The sequence below is a fragment of the Panulirus ornatus genome, chromosome 28 (assembly GCF_036320965.1).
Source record: "Panulirus ornatus isolate Po-2019 chromosome 28, ASM3632096v1, whole genome shotgun sequence".
In the NCBI taxonomy this organism is placed as follows: domain Eukaryota; kingdom Metazoa; phylum Arthropoda; class Malacostraca; order Decapoda; family Palinuridae; genus Panulirus; species Panulirus ornatus.
In genome coordinates this window covers 20,856,593-20,875,136 of record NC_092251.1, presented here as the reverse complement: position 1 = coordinate 20,875,136, position 18,544 = coordinate 20,856,593, and the positions used below count along the sequence as shown (strand labels likewise).

Sequence of the window (18,544 nt, the reverse complement as noted above, 5' to 3'; positions counted from 1 at the left end):
CAATCTCTCCTGGTACTTCCTCACACAAGTCTCCTTCCCAAGCTCACTTATTCTCACCACTCTCTTCACCCCAACTTTCTCTCTTCTTTTCTGAAAACCTCTACAAATATTCACCTTTGCCACCACAAGATAATGATCAGACATCCCTCCAGTTGCACCTCTCAGCCAATTAACATCCAAAAGTCTCTCTTTCACAAGCATATCAATTAACACATAATCCAATAACGCTCTCTGGCTATCTCTCCTACTTACATATGTATACTTATGTATTTATTTATTATTACTATTATTATTATCATTATTATTTTGCTTTGTCGCTGTCTCCTGCGTTAGCGAGGTAGCGCAAGGAAACAGACGAAAGAATGGCCCAACCCGCCCACATACACATGTATATACATACATGTCCACCCATGCACAATATACATACCTATACATCTCAATGTACACATATATATACACACACAGACATATACATATATACACATGTACATAATTCATACTGTCTGCCTTTATTTGTTCCCATCGCCACCTCGCCACACATGGAATAACAACCCCCTCCCCCCTCATGTGTGTGAGGTAGCGCTAGGAAAAACACCAAAGGCCCTATTCGTTCACACTCAGTCTCTAGCTGTCATGTAATAATGCACCGAAACCACAGCTCCCTTTCCACATCCAGGTCCCACACACTATGCATGGTTTACCCCAGATGCTTCACATGCCCTGGTTCAATCCATTGACAGCACGTCGACCCCGGTATACCACATCGTTCCAATTCACTCTATTCCTTGCACGCCTTTCACCCTCCTGCATTTTCAGGCCCCGATCACTCAAAATCTTTTTCACTCCATCTTTCCACCTCCAATTTGGTCTCCCACTTCTCCTCGTTCCCTCCACCTCTGACACATATATCCTCTTGGTCAATCTTTCCCCACTCATTCTCTCCATGTGACCAAACCATTTCAAAACACCCTCTTCTGCTCTCTCAACCACACTCTTTTTATTTCCACACATCTCTCTCACCCTTACATTACTTACTCGATCAAACCACCTCACACCACATATTGTCCTCAAACATCTCATTTTTAAACCAGATATTCCCAGTCACCAGTCCTTTTTCAACACAAATCTACAAGCTCTTCACCATTTCCATTTACAACACTGAACACCCCATGTACACCAATTATTCCCACAACTGCCACACTACTCACCTTTGCATTCAAATCACCCATCACTATAACCTGGTCTCGTGCATCAAAATCACTAACATACTCACTCAGCTGCTCCCAAAACACTTGCCTCTCATGATCTTTCTTCTCATGTCCAGGTGCATAGGCACCAATAATCACCCCTCTCTCTCCATCCACTTTCAGTTTTACCCATATCAATCTAGAGTTTACTCTTACACTCTATCACATATCAGTATATTACATGAATAAGTTATTTATCCCAGGGGATATCTCCAGCATGTCATAGAAAGCAACGAAGAAAGGTAGGAATTGGGGGATGGAAAAAGCTTAGGTGATGCCTTACCCTGCTGCTGTAGTAAAATTGGACCTGACAGTCTTTGCTGCATGCAAACGACTGCACATAAAAAGATGGCATTTCTGTTCATACTTGCATGGTGTGCTAACCTGGATATAAAACAGATATGCCTGTCTATCTATCTGTGGAACTGATACCAGTAATAACCATTGTGATTTCATTGCTATATTTTTCCATACACCCATAAGAATTTTCTGCCCTGTGAGGGGCATCCTTGGCTCATTCATCAAATCATTGGCCTATTTCAGTGGATAAGGTTTTTCAGGATGATGGTAGGGAAGGTTAAGAGTTTTTCCATAGTCTGTTGCTGACATAGACTTGTATTTTGTCAGTGGAAGTGTCATGAGTAACACTAACAGCAGACAAGGCCATTACACTAGAAGCATGGTTGTACAGCGAAATTGTCATATTGCTGAGTAAGGAGATAAATAATTGAGTTAGAAGGCATGATGTACTTGATGTTCAGAGGGTATATGTAATAATGAAAATTGTGAAACATTTAGTGCAACATGAAGTAAATGAGGATGAATATTCACATATGTCAACCCAGTAAAGGTCAAGTTAAGTAAACTTGCAAACACTTTAGGGTGTACGTAGATGATGATAAAGCATCAGTTTGTGTAAGAGGTAACTGAAACTTTCTAAAGTAAATGTGCCAACTAGATCTAATAATGGTGGTTGGTTGTTTTGGCTTTAGGCCTATCAACTGCCAGGATCATTAAGGCAGTCAACTTAAGTTACATCCACCAACCAAAAAATCTTTTAACACCTTTTTCAGGTCAGGTGTTAAAGATAATTCTAAGACCACATACTCTCACTATGCATGTGGCCCATGACCAATTAGCAATGTGGTATTTATTAGGTAACCAACAGCATGGGCAAATGACATGCCCTAATCAAGGCCTTCTCAGGTGAGAGAAAAAGTTGATGGGAAAGAAAGTAGAAATTATTCAAGGCTCCATTAGAGTTTGTAGACCTAATTCTTATAGAAGAAAGGTTATCTGAAGTTTGTGTAAGAGGTAACTGAAATTTTCTAAATTAAATGTGCTGACTAGAATCTAATACTGTTACCAAATAGGAATGTGGTATTTTTGTCTTTTGTAACAAATGTTAAATGTTTTTTAACTAATGTGTTACTGACTACATCTACCTAATGCTCCTGCATACTACTTCTACCTAATGTTTCTGCCTAATACTCCTGCCTAAGTGTTCCTAACTACTACCTCTGCCTTTTGCTCTTACCATTTTGCCAAAAGGCAGGGCTAGCAAATCCTGCTTACTGCAGGAAAATCTAGATACAAAGAATGAGCTATGTGACTTGAGTTTTGTCAAGTGTTATGTAAGACAAGGAGAGCTTGTATGTTTGTGGACAGATTGCTAGTGGTCCAAGTGTTGATGAGGCAGGAAAAGCCAGCTACCTAGGTCAGAGGAGTGCAACTTGACAACCACTTAACTAGATTTTGTCTACCCCACTGAGGAGATATCCTGTCCAAGCCTGAGTTTATGGAGGAAGCTGTGTCAAGACGAGATGCAGATTGAGTGAGAGGAGTAGAATTGAAGGCTGTGGTTGAATGTAGTGTTGAGCCATCAGCATATGAGTGCATTTGGTTATTTGTGGAAGAGAAAATTGTTAATAAAAAAGAGAAGTATAGGGGGACAGAACAGAACCTTGAGGGGCCCCATTGTTGATGGAGAAAGGGGGTGGGGGGGGGGGGGGGGTGACTGATCCATCAGCACCACAAAGATAGGTTGGCTGGAGAGGAAACTAGATATGAAGGAGCAAAATGAGGGAGGGGAGCCTAGAGATGAGACTCCCCCAATGCCACACTCTCAAAAGCTTTGGAACTGTCAAGGGCAACTACACAGGACTCTGCCAAATCTTTTTGGGATGATGACCAGACAGTAAGATGAGAAAGACTATCACCAGTGGATCACACCTGATGTAAGTCATACTGGTGATCATAGAGAAGAGTGTGAGATTCAAGGTGTTTAAGGATATGGGAGCTGAGAGGGGATTCAAAGACTTTGGAAATGGAAGATGCCAAAGCAGTTGGACAGTAGTTAGAAGGGTCAGAATGATCACCCTTCTTAGGGATGGGATAAGTCAACGCATGCTCCCAAGAAAAAGGAAAAGTTTTGGTTTTTGAACAGAAACAGGTCAGATGAGCAAGCATAGGAGCAATTTCAGAGGTACACCTTTCAGCACAAGGGGATGGATGCCATCAGGACCGTAAGCCTTGCTTGTCTCCAGAGAGAGAAGTGCTTTTCAGATAGTCCACAAAAAGGTTACAGGGAGGAGCATAGGCTTAATAAGAGCAGCATCAGGGGATGAAAGAATTTTAGGGTCATCCAAGAAGAGAAGCTATAGTACTGTTAGAATAGAAAAGGTAGAGCAACAGAAGTTGTTAGAGATGCTCTTAATAAAACCAGAAAGACTTATCGGTGGATGACGAAGAGAGGTTATCACCCTTCCTTTGAATATGGGAATGCCTTGCCTCACTGATAGTGTATTTGCAGTGATTGCAGGCCATGATAAAAGGTGAATGGGAGTCAGAGGTTTTCTAAGCCCAATATGCCTGATCCCTTGTATGAATGGCCTCAGAACAGGAACAGTTAAACCAAGGATTGGAAGAAGAGGTCATCTTGGAGAAAAGGGGGATAAATGCCTCCATTCCTGCAAAAATAACTTCTGCTATATGTTTGGCACATATTCCCTGCGTGTCGTAGAAGGCGACTAAAAGGGGAGGGAGCGGGTGGCTGGAAATCCTCCCCTTTCTTGTTTTTTTTTTTTTTTTTCTTTTTTTTAATTTTCCAAAAGAAGGAACAGAGAAGGGGGTCAGGTGAGGATATTCCCTCTAAGGCCCAGTTCTCTGTTCTTAACACTACCTCGCTAACGCGGGAAATGGCAAATAGTATGAAAAAAGAAAAAAAAAAATATGTTTGGCAGAGACAGAAGCATCACCACATTAAGAGACAGTGATTTATCCAAGGAAAGTCAGAAAAGAGGTGACCTAAGTTAGTCCTGTCAGCTTTGCTGAGGCACAAGTAGTTACACTTGGAAGAGGCTGCTGGAGGGAGAGGTGGCGTTAAAATAGATACATTTATGAAAGTGTAATCAGATGAACCGATTGGGATGAGCTTGTGCAATTACATAGGGATGGACTAGAGTTGAAAAACAGACCTAGAATATTAGGAGAGTGGTCACAGTGGTCAGAAATATGATCAGACATCCCACCAGCTGCTCTGCTCAGCACATTTACATCCAAAAGTCTCTCTTTTACACACCTATCAATTAATACATAATATAATACATCCTGAACATGCAGGAGGGTGAAAGGAGGGCAAGGAATAGAGTGAATTGGATCGATGTGGTATACCGGGGTTGACGTGCTGTCAGTGGATTGAATCAGGGCATGTGAAGCGTCTTGGGTAAACCATGGAAAGCTGTGTAGGTATGTATATTTGCGTGTGTGGACGTATGTATATACATGTGTATGGGGGTGGGTTGGGCCATTTCTTTCGTCTGTTTCCTTGCGCTACCTCGCAAACGCGGGAGACAGCAAAAAAAAAAAAAAAAAAATTACATCCTGTTGACCATCTCTCCTACTCACTTAATTATACTTGTGTATTTCTCTTTTTAAACCAGGTATTCCCAATCACCAGTCTTTTTTCAGCACACGACTCCATTTCCAAATCATAACCCTGAATACTGCATGCATACCAAGTATTCCCTCAACTGTCACATTACTTACCTTCACATTTAAATCTCCCGTTACTAATACTCAGTCTCGTGCACCAAAACAAATGACACACTCACTCAGCAGTTCCCAAAACACTTGCCTCTCATGATCTTTCTTCTCATGGCCAGGTGCATAAACACCAATAATCACCCATCTCTCACCATCCACTTCCAGTTTTAACCCACATCAATCGAGAGTTTACTTCCTTACACTCTTATCACACACTCCCACAACTCCTGCTTCAGGTGTAGTGCTACTCCTTCCTTAGCTCTTGTTCTCTCACCAACTCTTGACTTTATTCCGAAGACATTTCCAAACCATTCTTTCCCTTTACCCATGAGCTTCATTTTACTGAGAGCCAGAACATCTAGGTTGCTTTCCTCAAGCATACTTCCTATATCTCTTCTCTTTTCATCTTGGTTACATCCACAAACATTCGAGGAGGATGAACTCTCCCTGCTTGGTTCCTCTGTTTCATCTTTTAGAAATTACAAGAATGGGAGGAGTTGCAACCCCCTTCCCGCTCCCTGTAGTCACCTTCTACAACATGCGGGAATATGGAGGTTGACAAAGATTGACAAGAGGATATACGTATCAGAGGTAGAGGGAACAAGGAGAAATGGGAAACCAAATTGGAGGTGGAAGGATGGGGTGAAAAAGATTTTGAGTAATCAGGGCCTGAACATGCAGGAGGGTGAGAGGCATGCAAGGAACAGAGTAAATTGGAGCGATGTGGTATACTGAGATCAACATGCTGTCAATGGACTGAACCAGGGCATGTGAAATGTCTGGGATAAACCATGGAAAGGTCTGTGGGACCAGGTTTTGGATACAGAGTTGTGGTTTCAGTGCATTACACAGGACGGCTAGAGACTGAGTGTGAGTGAATGTGGCCTTTTTTGTCTGTTTTCCTGGTGCTACCTAGCTGATGAAGGGGGAGGCAATGCTGCTTCCTGTGGGATAGGAGGCATTGGGAATGGATGAAGGCAAGCAAGTACATGTGTATGTATGTATATGTCTGTGTATGATTATGTATATATGTTGATATGTATATGTTCATGTATGTGCTTGTCTGTATATGTGTGTGTATATGAGTTGATGGGTCTTTCTTCGTCTGTTTCCGGGCACTACATCGCTGATACGGAAAACAGCGATCAAGTATAATAAAAATAATATATGCATGCATACCCTTCCTGCCCCAATGCTTCCTACTAATCTTATGAGGCTCCTGCAGCTCTCAGGAAACAGTTTACATCCAACATTAGGGATCTCAAGTAATGAAGCTTTGTAATTTTGTGTTTGTGAATTTATGCAAAAAACATAGGGCAATTGAGTAGCAAGTGCACAATTTCATCTTTATGGTAGTTGCATCGTGGGTACGAAAGTTTTTGGGATGTGCTCAAACCGTGATTGTAGTGATGAGTGACGTCTAGAGCCTAAGTGGAAAAATATGACTCATGTTTGTGTGGGGAGTTTGGTTTCTGATGGGCGTATGTCCAGAGTGTTGGAGTTTGACTCACCTCAGAGTTAAGTTGTTTAATGTATGCTGTGGTTATTTCGGTATTTGTTTTATCAGCGTTCTATTTGTTTAGGGTGGGGAATCGGCGAGAAGATATTAAGGAATTGTGAGGTAGGTGTAAATTTTTTATTTCTTCTTGAGGATTAGTGCTTAAGGTGGGAAAGGTCCAGTGCTGTTGCATTGAATGGAATGCCGAGCATTTTGAGGTGGGACTACGTTCTACCAATGTTGTGTGAGCTGTATATGATGCCTAGAATGGTCGATGTTTTGTTCAGAGGGAGTGACTATCCATTAACAGTGATTGGAGGGTGTGAGCTGGATTTATGTCTATCTGGGATTAATATAGTGATTGAAGATTTCCATGGAAATGCAGACAATCTATTACGGGCGAGTCATTGTTTAAATTGTGTAATGCATTGCTGCATATATGGTGCTGGGGTGTTGTGATTATGAGGTTATCTTAATACAAAAGGGACCTTCATATTTAGGTTTGCCTGAGGTAATGGAAAGTCGTGAAGGAAGGGACTGAAGGGAGCTAGAGAGAGAACAGTTCCTTTGTATAGTTTGTTTTAGAGGTGTAATCATTGTGAGTGACTCTGGCATGACAGCTAGCTGTGAAATTGGTCAAACACTTTTTGTGATAAATGTGGAGGGTGGTGCCAAGTATATTTTAAGTGAAGATGCATCAGGGGAAAGTTATACTTTGTTGATGTTTATTGCCATTAGTGCTCTGTTGTTAGTCAAATGAGCTCAGTGTGTAGTGTGGTGGTAGAGTGTTTAGGTACAAAGCTGTGCTGATTAGGTGAGAGTGGGATGTTTTCTCTGCTTCTGTTGTGGATCATTTTATCAGAGTTTGGATACTTTGAATAAAAATTATATAAAGTGGTAGAAGGAGGGGGAGTTAGGTGGTTTAAGAGGGTTTTAGGATTAGTATTATATCGGCATATTTCCAGACTTTTGCAAATACTTTACATTGACAATTTGCAATTATTATTTGAGTAATAGCTACGGGTTATTAAATGAATATTTGAGAATTCTTTTGAGTTTGTGAGAAATAAATTGGTAAAGTTGCATGATGGCTTAAAAGGTTTAAGAGAAGTCACATGTGGTCCAGCTTTTAATGCAAAATGTAACTTGCCTAATAAAATTGGACTAACTCCTATTATACAAATGGTGATTTTCTTGAATATTGTGCAAAAGTTACCACAGTGTTACTACTTTGTAATCTTTGAATAATTATTGGCATATTCCACTACAAGCCCATATAAAGTGTCCATTATTAGGCAAATGATTACTCATTTTTGTGTTGCATTAAGTATGCTTTGTACAGTAAAAATAAGCCACACTGTGGTTAAAATATCATACACTCCTTTTCTTTTCTCAACAGAAGATGAAGGAGTGTTCACATGTACAGCTGTCAATCAACTTGGGGTGGACTCCACCAGTGCCACTGTCTGCATCACAGGTGAGAAGAAGTAATCTTCAAGAGAAGTATAGAGTCTCCTTCTGCTGATTGGGCTACTCCGGTCTCCTGTTTAAAGACTTCTGTAGTGGTGGTGGTACTGTAGTACAGAATGGGTTTAGCCCTAAATTCTTCTCTAATAAGCTCTCTATTTTTTTGGCAATCTTCCACTCTTAATTTGGCTTTAGTTCTAAATTCTTTAATTTATAAAATACAGATCTATAAGTAAACTAATTTTTAGTAACATTTTGTTTACAAAGAATTTTATTGAGGAAAGTCTGCTTGTCTTGTAAGTATTTTAGATGTTAAGTAATTCAATCAATGCATAATTGTGATAAAAAATATGAAAAGGCCACACCTCTGTATAAGTAACAGAAAATGTCACAATGAACACTGCCTTTTAAATAACTGATCTAATAACAGCATATTTGTATTTTAGTCTGTCAGATGAGTTCAGATGTAATAATATGCTATATACAGTATCTTGCATTTTACTCTAGTCAGATCCATTGTGGGCTTGAAATGACATCTCTCTTTTCAAGGTTCCTAGTCAAGATCTATAATATATACTCATGTGATCTTCTCTCTGACCTGGTTTTAAAGATATCTTGGAATTATTTGACACTAAGATTATAAATTAAAATCTCTGTAGCTTTAGTTCTGAACCATGAGCACAGTGTTGATAATTACGCTTCATTTGCATTTGAGCAAATAATGTTCTTGTACATAATTATTCACAATTTTGTCTTCCATGCCTGTCATACAAAGTGCCTTCGAAACTGCCCTCATGCACACCTCAAGAGAGGACCTTTTACCTCTCAAGATTTTCCACTCCATCTTTACTATCACCTCCTCCCTGTACTTTCCATCCCCATTTACAAATTAAACTTCATACTGTTCAAAGTGCATGTATGATGATTGTCTGACGCAAATATAAGGTAAACAACTGTGTACTATTATGTACAGCTGTAACCTTTAAACATTTTCCATCTGTGTGAAGCATCATGCCTCTAGAACCAACTGAGCTTAGGTACCTTGGTATGAGTGTGGAATTATTCCACCACTTAATATAAATCTTTTAGCTCTAAGCTAACATTTTTATTTTTTGTTTCTTGTGGACTGGTTATTAATAAATTAAGCTACAAGTATGTTTAAGGCATGATGCTGTTATCATACTCTCTGCTGTATATATGCCAAACTTCATGTTCTATCCTCCCTTTTGTATTCTTCAATTACAGCAATGACATAAAAATATATTGAACATTAAAAGTAAATTGATTGTGTTGCTAATAAGAAAATGGAACCTCACGAATTTCAGGTGTTCAAGCTTGACCTTTGTTAACAACAGTGCTATCTTACTTTAGATTATCTAGAGATTATAATGGGTTTTTCACAACATTCTTTACGATTTCAAAAAACGCAACGTTTCCAAGTAGATCTTAAGAATAGGGACATTTTTTAGGGACCCTGAGAAATTTAAAGATCCTTTTTTCAGTTTCTTTCATGTCCATGTTTGTGATTATGTACGGTTCTCCCAGTTATTTAAAGATCAGAAAGCAACCTCTCAATGTAACTTTTGCTACAAGTTTGTTCATCAGTTAGTTGTTGTTATAGCTGGTAGGCAAATGTCTGGCCTCCTATTATGGTGGCTTGGTTTAATAAATTTATTTAACTATAGGACAGTTTTCTTGCATCATCCCAATAGAGTAGCAATTGTTTAGTTTACTTCAATCATCTTTCATGATATTACAGGGTTAAATTTTGCTTCCAGCACAGTACTCAGTACTGCATGGTTCGATAAAAAGAGTATGATAAATTTCCTTCAAACTACCACAAAGTTTCAAAGGTAGTGGTCGAAGTCAAAATATCGAACAAGAAGTTTCAAGAACTGTCCTCCTATAACTCGTTCATTACAACTTTCTTGAAACTCTTACTTCCATTTCTTTGCACCAATGACTCTTTTAAGTGTAAAATCTTCATCCGATGATATCACTGACAGTAGGTAAGACTTAAAATAACATTTATAATTACTTTCAACTGAACAATTTATGCATTTTTTGTGTATATATGTATGTGTGTGTAAATGTTTGTATAGTAAGGGAAAATTCTGCATTCATGGGGCCCCATCTCGAACTTTATCATATGACTTTTGTTAAGAATGCTTTCAGTTTCATCACTTTGATTATTCATCAAGTCTCCTCTTATTCTTTTCTCTTCCATGCTGGAGATATTATTATGCCTTTAACCTCTCCATGTAACCCAGCTTTCTTATTTCTGGTAACATCTTTGTTGCCCTCCTATTGACCTTTTCCATTTGTCTATTTGTTTCTCTAGTGAGCTGAGGAACCCTGAGAAACAACTTCTACCTAGGTCAGATATAATTTATAAGTAGTTTACTGATAATATCCTTATTCATGCACTTATATTTAGTGCTAATATTAAATGTTAGTTAGTTTGCTCCTTAACAATTCTTATGAGGTATTCTCGCAACAAGATTGATGTAATGTCAACCTTCAAGTCCCTTTCACATACAGATTCATTTAACTTGTTTCTTGCCAGATCTTGGTCAAATGAAAGCTTTCTTTCATTGTCTCCCATCTTCATTATTTTGCATTTACTTGGTTTGAAGTTTGTCAACTATATACTAAACCAATCTAGAGCTCTATCGGTCCATTTGTATGTTGATACAGTCCTTGTTGTTCCTTACTGCTCTCATAACCTACACAACATATGCAAATGCATTCACATAAGAATCCAGTTATTTTAGTGAGTAATTTACTTAGGATCATGTATAGCTGCAAGCACAAAAATGAAACCTGCAGCTCACCGTTGGTGACCCCAACTCATTTAGAAAAAGCTCCTTTGATATATTTCCCTTATTCCCTTCCATTAAAATAATTCTCACTCCAACACACAAGTCTTCCCTTCATGGTCTCGTATAGACCCAGCTCATTTAAGAACCTCCTCTTTGGATTAGCATCAGCTGCCCACTAGCAGATCAAGAATACATGTTCCATACATTTATATCTTTTGTCTAAATCAGAGCTCACTCTATCACAGAAATCTAGAAAATATATGTATGACCTCTTTTTCTGAACCCTGTTATATCTTACTTTGGTAATTTATCCTTTTCAAGTTAAAACAAACTTGTTCTCTGATTTTCTTTTGCACTGTTTTACAGACCAAACTCATATCAGACACTAGTCTTTACTTCAGTGCAATTTCCTGATCTTTCATAACACTATCACTGCTATGGGCATACATGATGCATTACAGTATGTAGCAGCTGATGTACACGACATATAACATTTTACTGCTCCCACCATTATTCAGAACTCCAGTTAAAATCTGCTTTCGACAATTACCCACAGATGTCACTGCACACATCTCAGTCACCCATAGATCATCATGTGGGGCATGTATGTCGACTAGGCATGATGGCCACATGCTCATAAAACTGTTCCATGATAAGCATGACATACAAGGCAATGGATGAATAGCGAATCTTGAATATACTATGAGCTATTTAAGTATACTAGGAAGTGAAATATGTGTTTATAGAAAACAAAGTTAGAACTTGAATACAACTAGAATGTTTCTGACAATGAAAATGAGAGTAGTTGTTAGTAAGATGAAAAAAAATAAAAAGAGTTTTGTTTAGGTCATAGATTTAAAGTAACCTTCAGGGGATTATAGTCATTCAAACTGTGTAATTGTGAACTCAGCAGTCATTCCACACTGCAGTACTTTAAAAAATACAGATAATCACAAAGGTATTATGTATGTTGACATCCCATTATGTCTTACATAAGCATCCACTCACTCTGACCCCACATAAAACACCAAGAATGTGATGAAAATTTTCTTTAGAATGTGAACTATTATTGTAGTATTATTAGTTCTTATATTTTCGGTACTAAGAAAATAATTTGTTTATTTACTTAAATAACCAAAATTCTGCATATGTAAATAAAACATATGCAAACACTAAGTAAATACTATAAAGGCAAGTGGGACAAAACTCGATACTCATTAATGCATTATTATTTGACATAATCCCAGGACTCCTCTTTTGGGCTTCTGCAGTGTCAAGGCTGCATAGTATGAAAGAGCAGGGAAACAATGGACTCTGTTAGAACAAGAAGAGCCTTAATGAGACTGTACTATATACCTTTAGAAGGCGACTAAAAGGGAAGGGAGCGGGGGGCTGGAAATCCTCCCCTCCCGTTTTTAGTTTTCCTAATGAAGGAACAGAGGAGGGGGCCAAGTGAGGATTTTCCCTCAAAGGCTCAGTCCTCTGTTCTTAACGCTACCTTGCTAACGCGGGAAATGGCAAATAGTATGAAAAAAAAAAAAATCTATTGATGATACAGTCTCACTGAAATAGTATACTCTCACCTTTTGCCATTCTGCACTCAATCTCTGCAAATATTTTTTCACATTTTTCACTATTCTCCTTTCCAAGCTCACTTACTCTCTCGCCAGTCTCTTCTACCCTACACTGTTTCCTCTTTTTTGAAAATCTCTACAAATCTTCATCCTCACCTTCCAATATAGTCATCAGACGTCCCACCAGCCGCCCCTCTCAGAACATGTACATCCAAAAGTCTTTCTTTTACACACCTATCAATTAATATGTAATCTAATAATGCCTGTTGACCATCTCTGCTACCCACATACATATAATTGTGCATATCTCTCTTTTTATCATATACATATACTTGTGCATATCTCTCTTTTTAAACTAGGTATTCCCAATCACCAGTCTTTTTTCAGCACGCAATTATATAAGCTCCTCATCATTTCTATTCATAACACTGACCAATTATACCCTCAACCGTCTCCCGTGTTAGAGAGGTAGCACGAGGAAACAGACGAAGGAATGGTCCAACCCACCCATATACACATGTATATACATTTCAACACAGACACATGTACATATTCATACTTGCTGCCTTCATCCATTCCCGTCACCATCCTGCCACATGTGAAATAGTAACCCCTGTGTGCGTGCGCAAGGTTGCAGTAGGAAAAGACAAAAAAGGCCACATTCATTCACACTCAGTCTCTCGTGGTCATGTGTAATGCACTGAAACCACAGTTCCCTTTCCAAATCCAGGCCCAACAAAACTTTCCATTGTTTACCCCAGATGCTTCACATGCCTTGCTTCAATCCATAGACAGCACGTCGGCCCTGGTATACCACATCGTTCCAATTCACTCTATTCCCTGCATGCCTTTCAACCTCCTGTATGTTCAGGCCCCGATCGCTCAAAATCTTTTTCACTCCATCCTTCTACCTCCAATTTGGTCTCCAGCTTCTCCTTTTTCCCTCCACCTCTGACATATATCCTCTTTGTCAATCTTTCCTCACTCATTCTCTCCATATGTCCAAACCTTTTCAACACACCCTCTTCTGCTCTCTCAACCACATTCTTTTTATTACCACACATCTCTCTTACCCTTTCATTACTCACTCGATCAAACCACCTCACACCACATACTGGCCTAAAACATTTCACTTTCAACACATCCACCCTCCTCTGCATAACACTATCTATGGCCCATGCCTCACAACCATATAACATTGTTGGAACCATTATTCCTTCAAACATACCCATCTTTGCTCTCCGAGATAACATTTTCGCCGTCCACACATTCTTCAACGCTCCCAGAACCTTTGCTGCCTCCCACATACCTGGACTCACTTCCGCTTCCGTGGTTCCATTTGCTGCTAAGTCCACTCCCAGATATCTTAAAACACTTCACTTCCTCCAATTTTTCTCCATTCAAACTTACATCCCAACTAACTTGTCCCTCAACCCTGCTGGACCTAATGACCTTGCTCTTATTCACATTTACTCTCAACTTTCTCCTTTCTCACACTTTTCCAAACTCAGTTACCTACTTCTGCATTTTCTCATTCGAATCCGCCACCAGTGCTGTATCATTGGCGAACAACAACTGACTCACTTCCCAGGCCCTTTCATCCCCAACATACTGCATACTCACCCCTCTCTCCAAAACTCTTGTATTTACCTCCCTAACCACCCCATCCATAAACAAATTAAACAACCATAGGGACATCATATATCTCTGCTGCAGACCAACCTTCATTGGGAACCAATCACTTTCCTCTCTTTCTTCCTACTCATACACTTAAGGTTAGGTCATTAGTGGAAAACTGCCTCTTCAAGGCTTTATCAGTGAGAGTTCAATGTTGTCAAAGAATTTCTCATTCCAAAAGTCTAAATTTCCTTGCGAAAGGAAGGAGTGCAGCCTTTGGGTGTGGGAGCCTTTAGAAAGAGGCTCTGGTTACCATTGGGACTCTTTAATAGAAACTGGTACTGGAGTAATTATAAATAGATAGTTATATATATATATTTGCACATATTCATTTGGGGGTACCACCATACTCTTCTTGCTTGATGTTACTCCTCTAGGGAAATGTCACCTTTGGTGAGGCTGTATCATTGGAAGTACAGTCTCCTCAAAGAACTTCCTAGTCTGCAGATGTCCACAATTTCATGCTACTTGAAGCACTGTGGCCATAGGCTACAAGAACTGTAGAAAGAGGTCCTGGGTACGACTAGGACTTTTTGTTAGAAAAAAGTCATGGAGTGAATATGAATCAATAAATAAATATTCATCTGGGTACCAGTAGACCACCTGTATTTAGTTACATTGCAAGTCAGAAGTTGCTTTCACCAAAACTGTATCATTGTCAATAAATGAAAAGGAGTACAACCTCACTGAAGAATTTCTCACTCAAGTGGAGTCCATCATTTCCCTGATACTGACTAAAGAGCAGCCTTTGAGCAGCAAGAGCCCTGTGAAATGGTTCCTAGGGTTATATTATCAAAACTTATTACATCGGTACCTAAATGCCTCCCCCTTTTAATTAGGCAGCATGAAGGACAAAGGAACAATGGCCTCATCTTCATACATCCCATCTCCAGCTGTTATGTATATAGCATCAGCCCAACATCTAGTCAAATCCTGCATAACAATCCATAGTTTATCTTTACCAATTCATCTGACCTAGTTTAGCCCACCGACAGCACACAAACACCTCACTGTATCCAATGTATGCCTCTCACTCTCCTGAATGCTTAGGCCTTCTTCTCTCCATCCTTCCACCTCCTTATCAGTGTCCCCTTCACCTTTGTTCCCTCTGCCTGACACATATATCCTCTGAAGTCATTTCACCAAACTTTTCATGTACTTTAAGTATTTCAGCATATCCTGGTCAGACTTCTCAATAAGGAGGTGCTTAGTATCACACTTCTATCACACATCGTCATTCCTTACAAGACTTGTGTCCATGAAATAGTCAGGACCACTACATATATATTTTTTTTTCAAACTATTTGCCATTTCCCGCATTAGTGAGGTAGTGTTAAGAACAGAGGACTGGGCCTTTGGGGGAATATCCTCACCTAGCCCCCTTCTCTGTTCCTTCTTTTGGAAAATGAAATAAAAAAACGTGAGGGGAGGATTTCCAGCCCCCCGCTCCCTCCCCTTTTAGTTGCCTTCTACGACACGCAGGGAATACGTGGGAAGTATTCTTTCTCCCCTATCCCCAGGGATAGTATGAAAGAAAAAGATATATATATATATATATATATATATATATATATATATATATATATATTATTATTTATTTTTTTATTATACTTTGTCGCTGTCTCCCGCGTTTGCGAGTTAGCGCAAGGAAACAGACGAAAGAAATGGCCCAACCCCCCCCCATACACATGTATATACATACGCCCACACACGCAAATATACATACTTACACAGCTTTCCATGGTTTACCCCAGACGCTTCACATGCCTTGATTCAATCCACTGACAGCACGTCAACCCCGATATACCACATCGCTCCAATTCACTCTATTCCTTGCCCTCCTTTCACCCTCCTGCATGTTCAGGCCCCGATCACACAAAATCTTTTTCACTCCATCTTTCCACCTCCAATTTGGTCTCCCTCTTCTCCTTGTTCCCTCCACCTCCGACACATATATCCTCTTGGTCAATCTTTCCTCACTCATCCTCTCCATATGCCCAAACCACTTCAAAACACCCTCTTCTGCTCTCTCAACCACGCTCTTTTTATTTCCACACATCTCTCTTACCCTTACGTTGCTCACTCGATCAAACCACCTCACACCACACATTGTCCTCAAACATCTCATTTCCAGCACATCCATCCTCCTGCGCACAACTCTATCCATAGCCCACGCCTCGCAACCATACAACATTGTTGGAACCACTATTCCTTCAAACATACCCATTTTTGCTTTCTGAGATAATGTTCTCGACTTCCACACATTCTTCAAGGCCCCCAGGATTTTCGCCTCCTCCCCCACCCTATGATCCACCTCCGCTTCCGTGGTTCCATCCGCTGCCAGATCCACTCCCAGATATCTAAAACACTTCACTTCCTCCAGTTTTTCTCCATTCAAACTCACCTCCCAATTGACTTGACCCTCAACCCTACTGTACCTAATAACCTTGCTCTTATTCACATTTACTCTTAACTTTCTTCTTTCACACACTTTACCAAACTCAGTCACCAGCTTCTGTAGTTTCTCACATGAATCAGCCACCAGCGCTGTATCATCAGCGAACAACAACTGACTCACTTCCCAAGCTCTCTCATCCCCAACAGACTTCATACTTGCCCCTCTTTCCAAAACTCTTGCATTCACCTCCCTAAACAACCCCATCCATAAACAAATTAAACAACCATGGAGACATCACACACCCCTGCCGCAAACCTACATTCACTGAGAACCAATCACTTTCCTCTCTTCCTACACGTACACAAGCCTTACATCCTCGATAAAAACTTTTCACTGCTTCTAACAACTTGCCTCCCACACCATATATTCTTAATACCTTCCACAGAGCATCTCTATCAACTCTATCATATGCCTTCTCCAGATCCATAAATGCTACATACAAATCCATTTGCTTTTCTAAGTATTTCTCACATACATTCTTCAAAGCAAACACCTGATCCACACATCCTCTACCACTTCTGAAACCACACTGCTCTTCCCCAATCTGATGCTCTGTACATGCCTTCACCCTCTCAATCAATACCCTCCCATATAATTTGCCAGGAATACTCAACAAACTTATACCTCTGTAATTTGAGCACTCACTCTTATCCCCTTTGCCTTTGTACAATGGCACTATGAACGCATTCCGCCAATCCTCAGGCACCTCACCATGAGTCATACATACATTAAATAACCTTACCAACCAGTCAACAATACAGTCACCCCCTTTTTTAATAAATTCCACTGCAATACCATCCAAACCTGCTGCCTTGCCGGCTTTCATCTTCCGCAAAGCTTTTACTACCTCTTCTCTGTTTACCAAATCATTTTCCCTAACCCTCGCACTTTGCACACCACCTCGACCAAAACACCCTATATCTGCCACTCTATCATCAAACACATTCAACAAACCTTCAAAATACTCACTCCATCTCCTTCTCACATCACCACTACTTGTTATCACCTCCCCATTTGCGCCCTTCACTGAAGTTCCCATTTGCTCCCTTGTCTTACGCACTTTATTTACCTCCTTCCAGAACATCTTTTTATTCATACGATTCGCCATTTCCCGCATTTGCGAGGTAGCGATATATATATATATATATATATATATATATATATATATATATATATATATATATATATATTTTTTTTTTTTTTTTTTTTTTTTATACTTTGTCGCTGTCTCCCGCGTTTGCGAGGTAGCGCAAGGAAACAGACGAAAGAAATGGCCCAACCCCCCCCCATACACATGTACATACACACGTCCACACACGCAAATATACATACCTACACAGCTTTCCATGGTGTACCCCAGACGCTTCACATGCCTTGATTCAATCCACTGACAGCACGTCAACCCCTGTATACCACATCGCTCCAATTCACTCTATTCCTTGCCCTCCTTTCACCCTCCTGCATGTTCAGGCCCCGATCACACAAAATCCTTTTCACTCCATCTTTCCACCTCCAATTTGGTCTCCCTCTTCTCCTCGTTCCCTCCACCTCCGACACATATATCCTCTTGGTCAATCTTTCCTCACTCATTCTCTCCATGTGCCCAAACCACTTCAAAACACCCTCTTCTGCTCTCTCAACCACGCTCTTTTTATTTCCACACATCTCTCTTACCCTTACGTTACTTACTCGATCAAACCACCTCACACCACACATTGTCCTCAAACATCTCATTTCCAGCACATCCATCCTCCTAC

The 18,544-nt window shown here is 39.9% G+C and overlaps 1 protein-coding gene across 1 annotated transcript in view; it reads left to right on the top strand.

The window, feature by feature from the left end:
• Positions 1-9,938, top strand: part of LOC139757885 (uncharacterized) — a 686,077-nt gene extending 676,139 nt beyond the window's left edge. Inside the window, 1 exon segment of the mRNA XM_071678807.1 lies at positions 8,189-9,938. Coding sequence (XP_071534908.1) covers positions 8,189-8,280 — 92 coding nt within the window. The 3' untranslated portion in view covers positions 8,281-9,938.
• Positions 9,939-18,544: the final 8,606 nt, after the last annotated feature.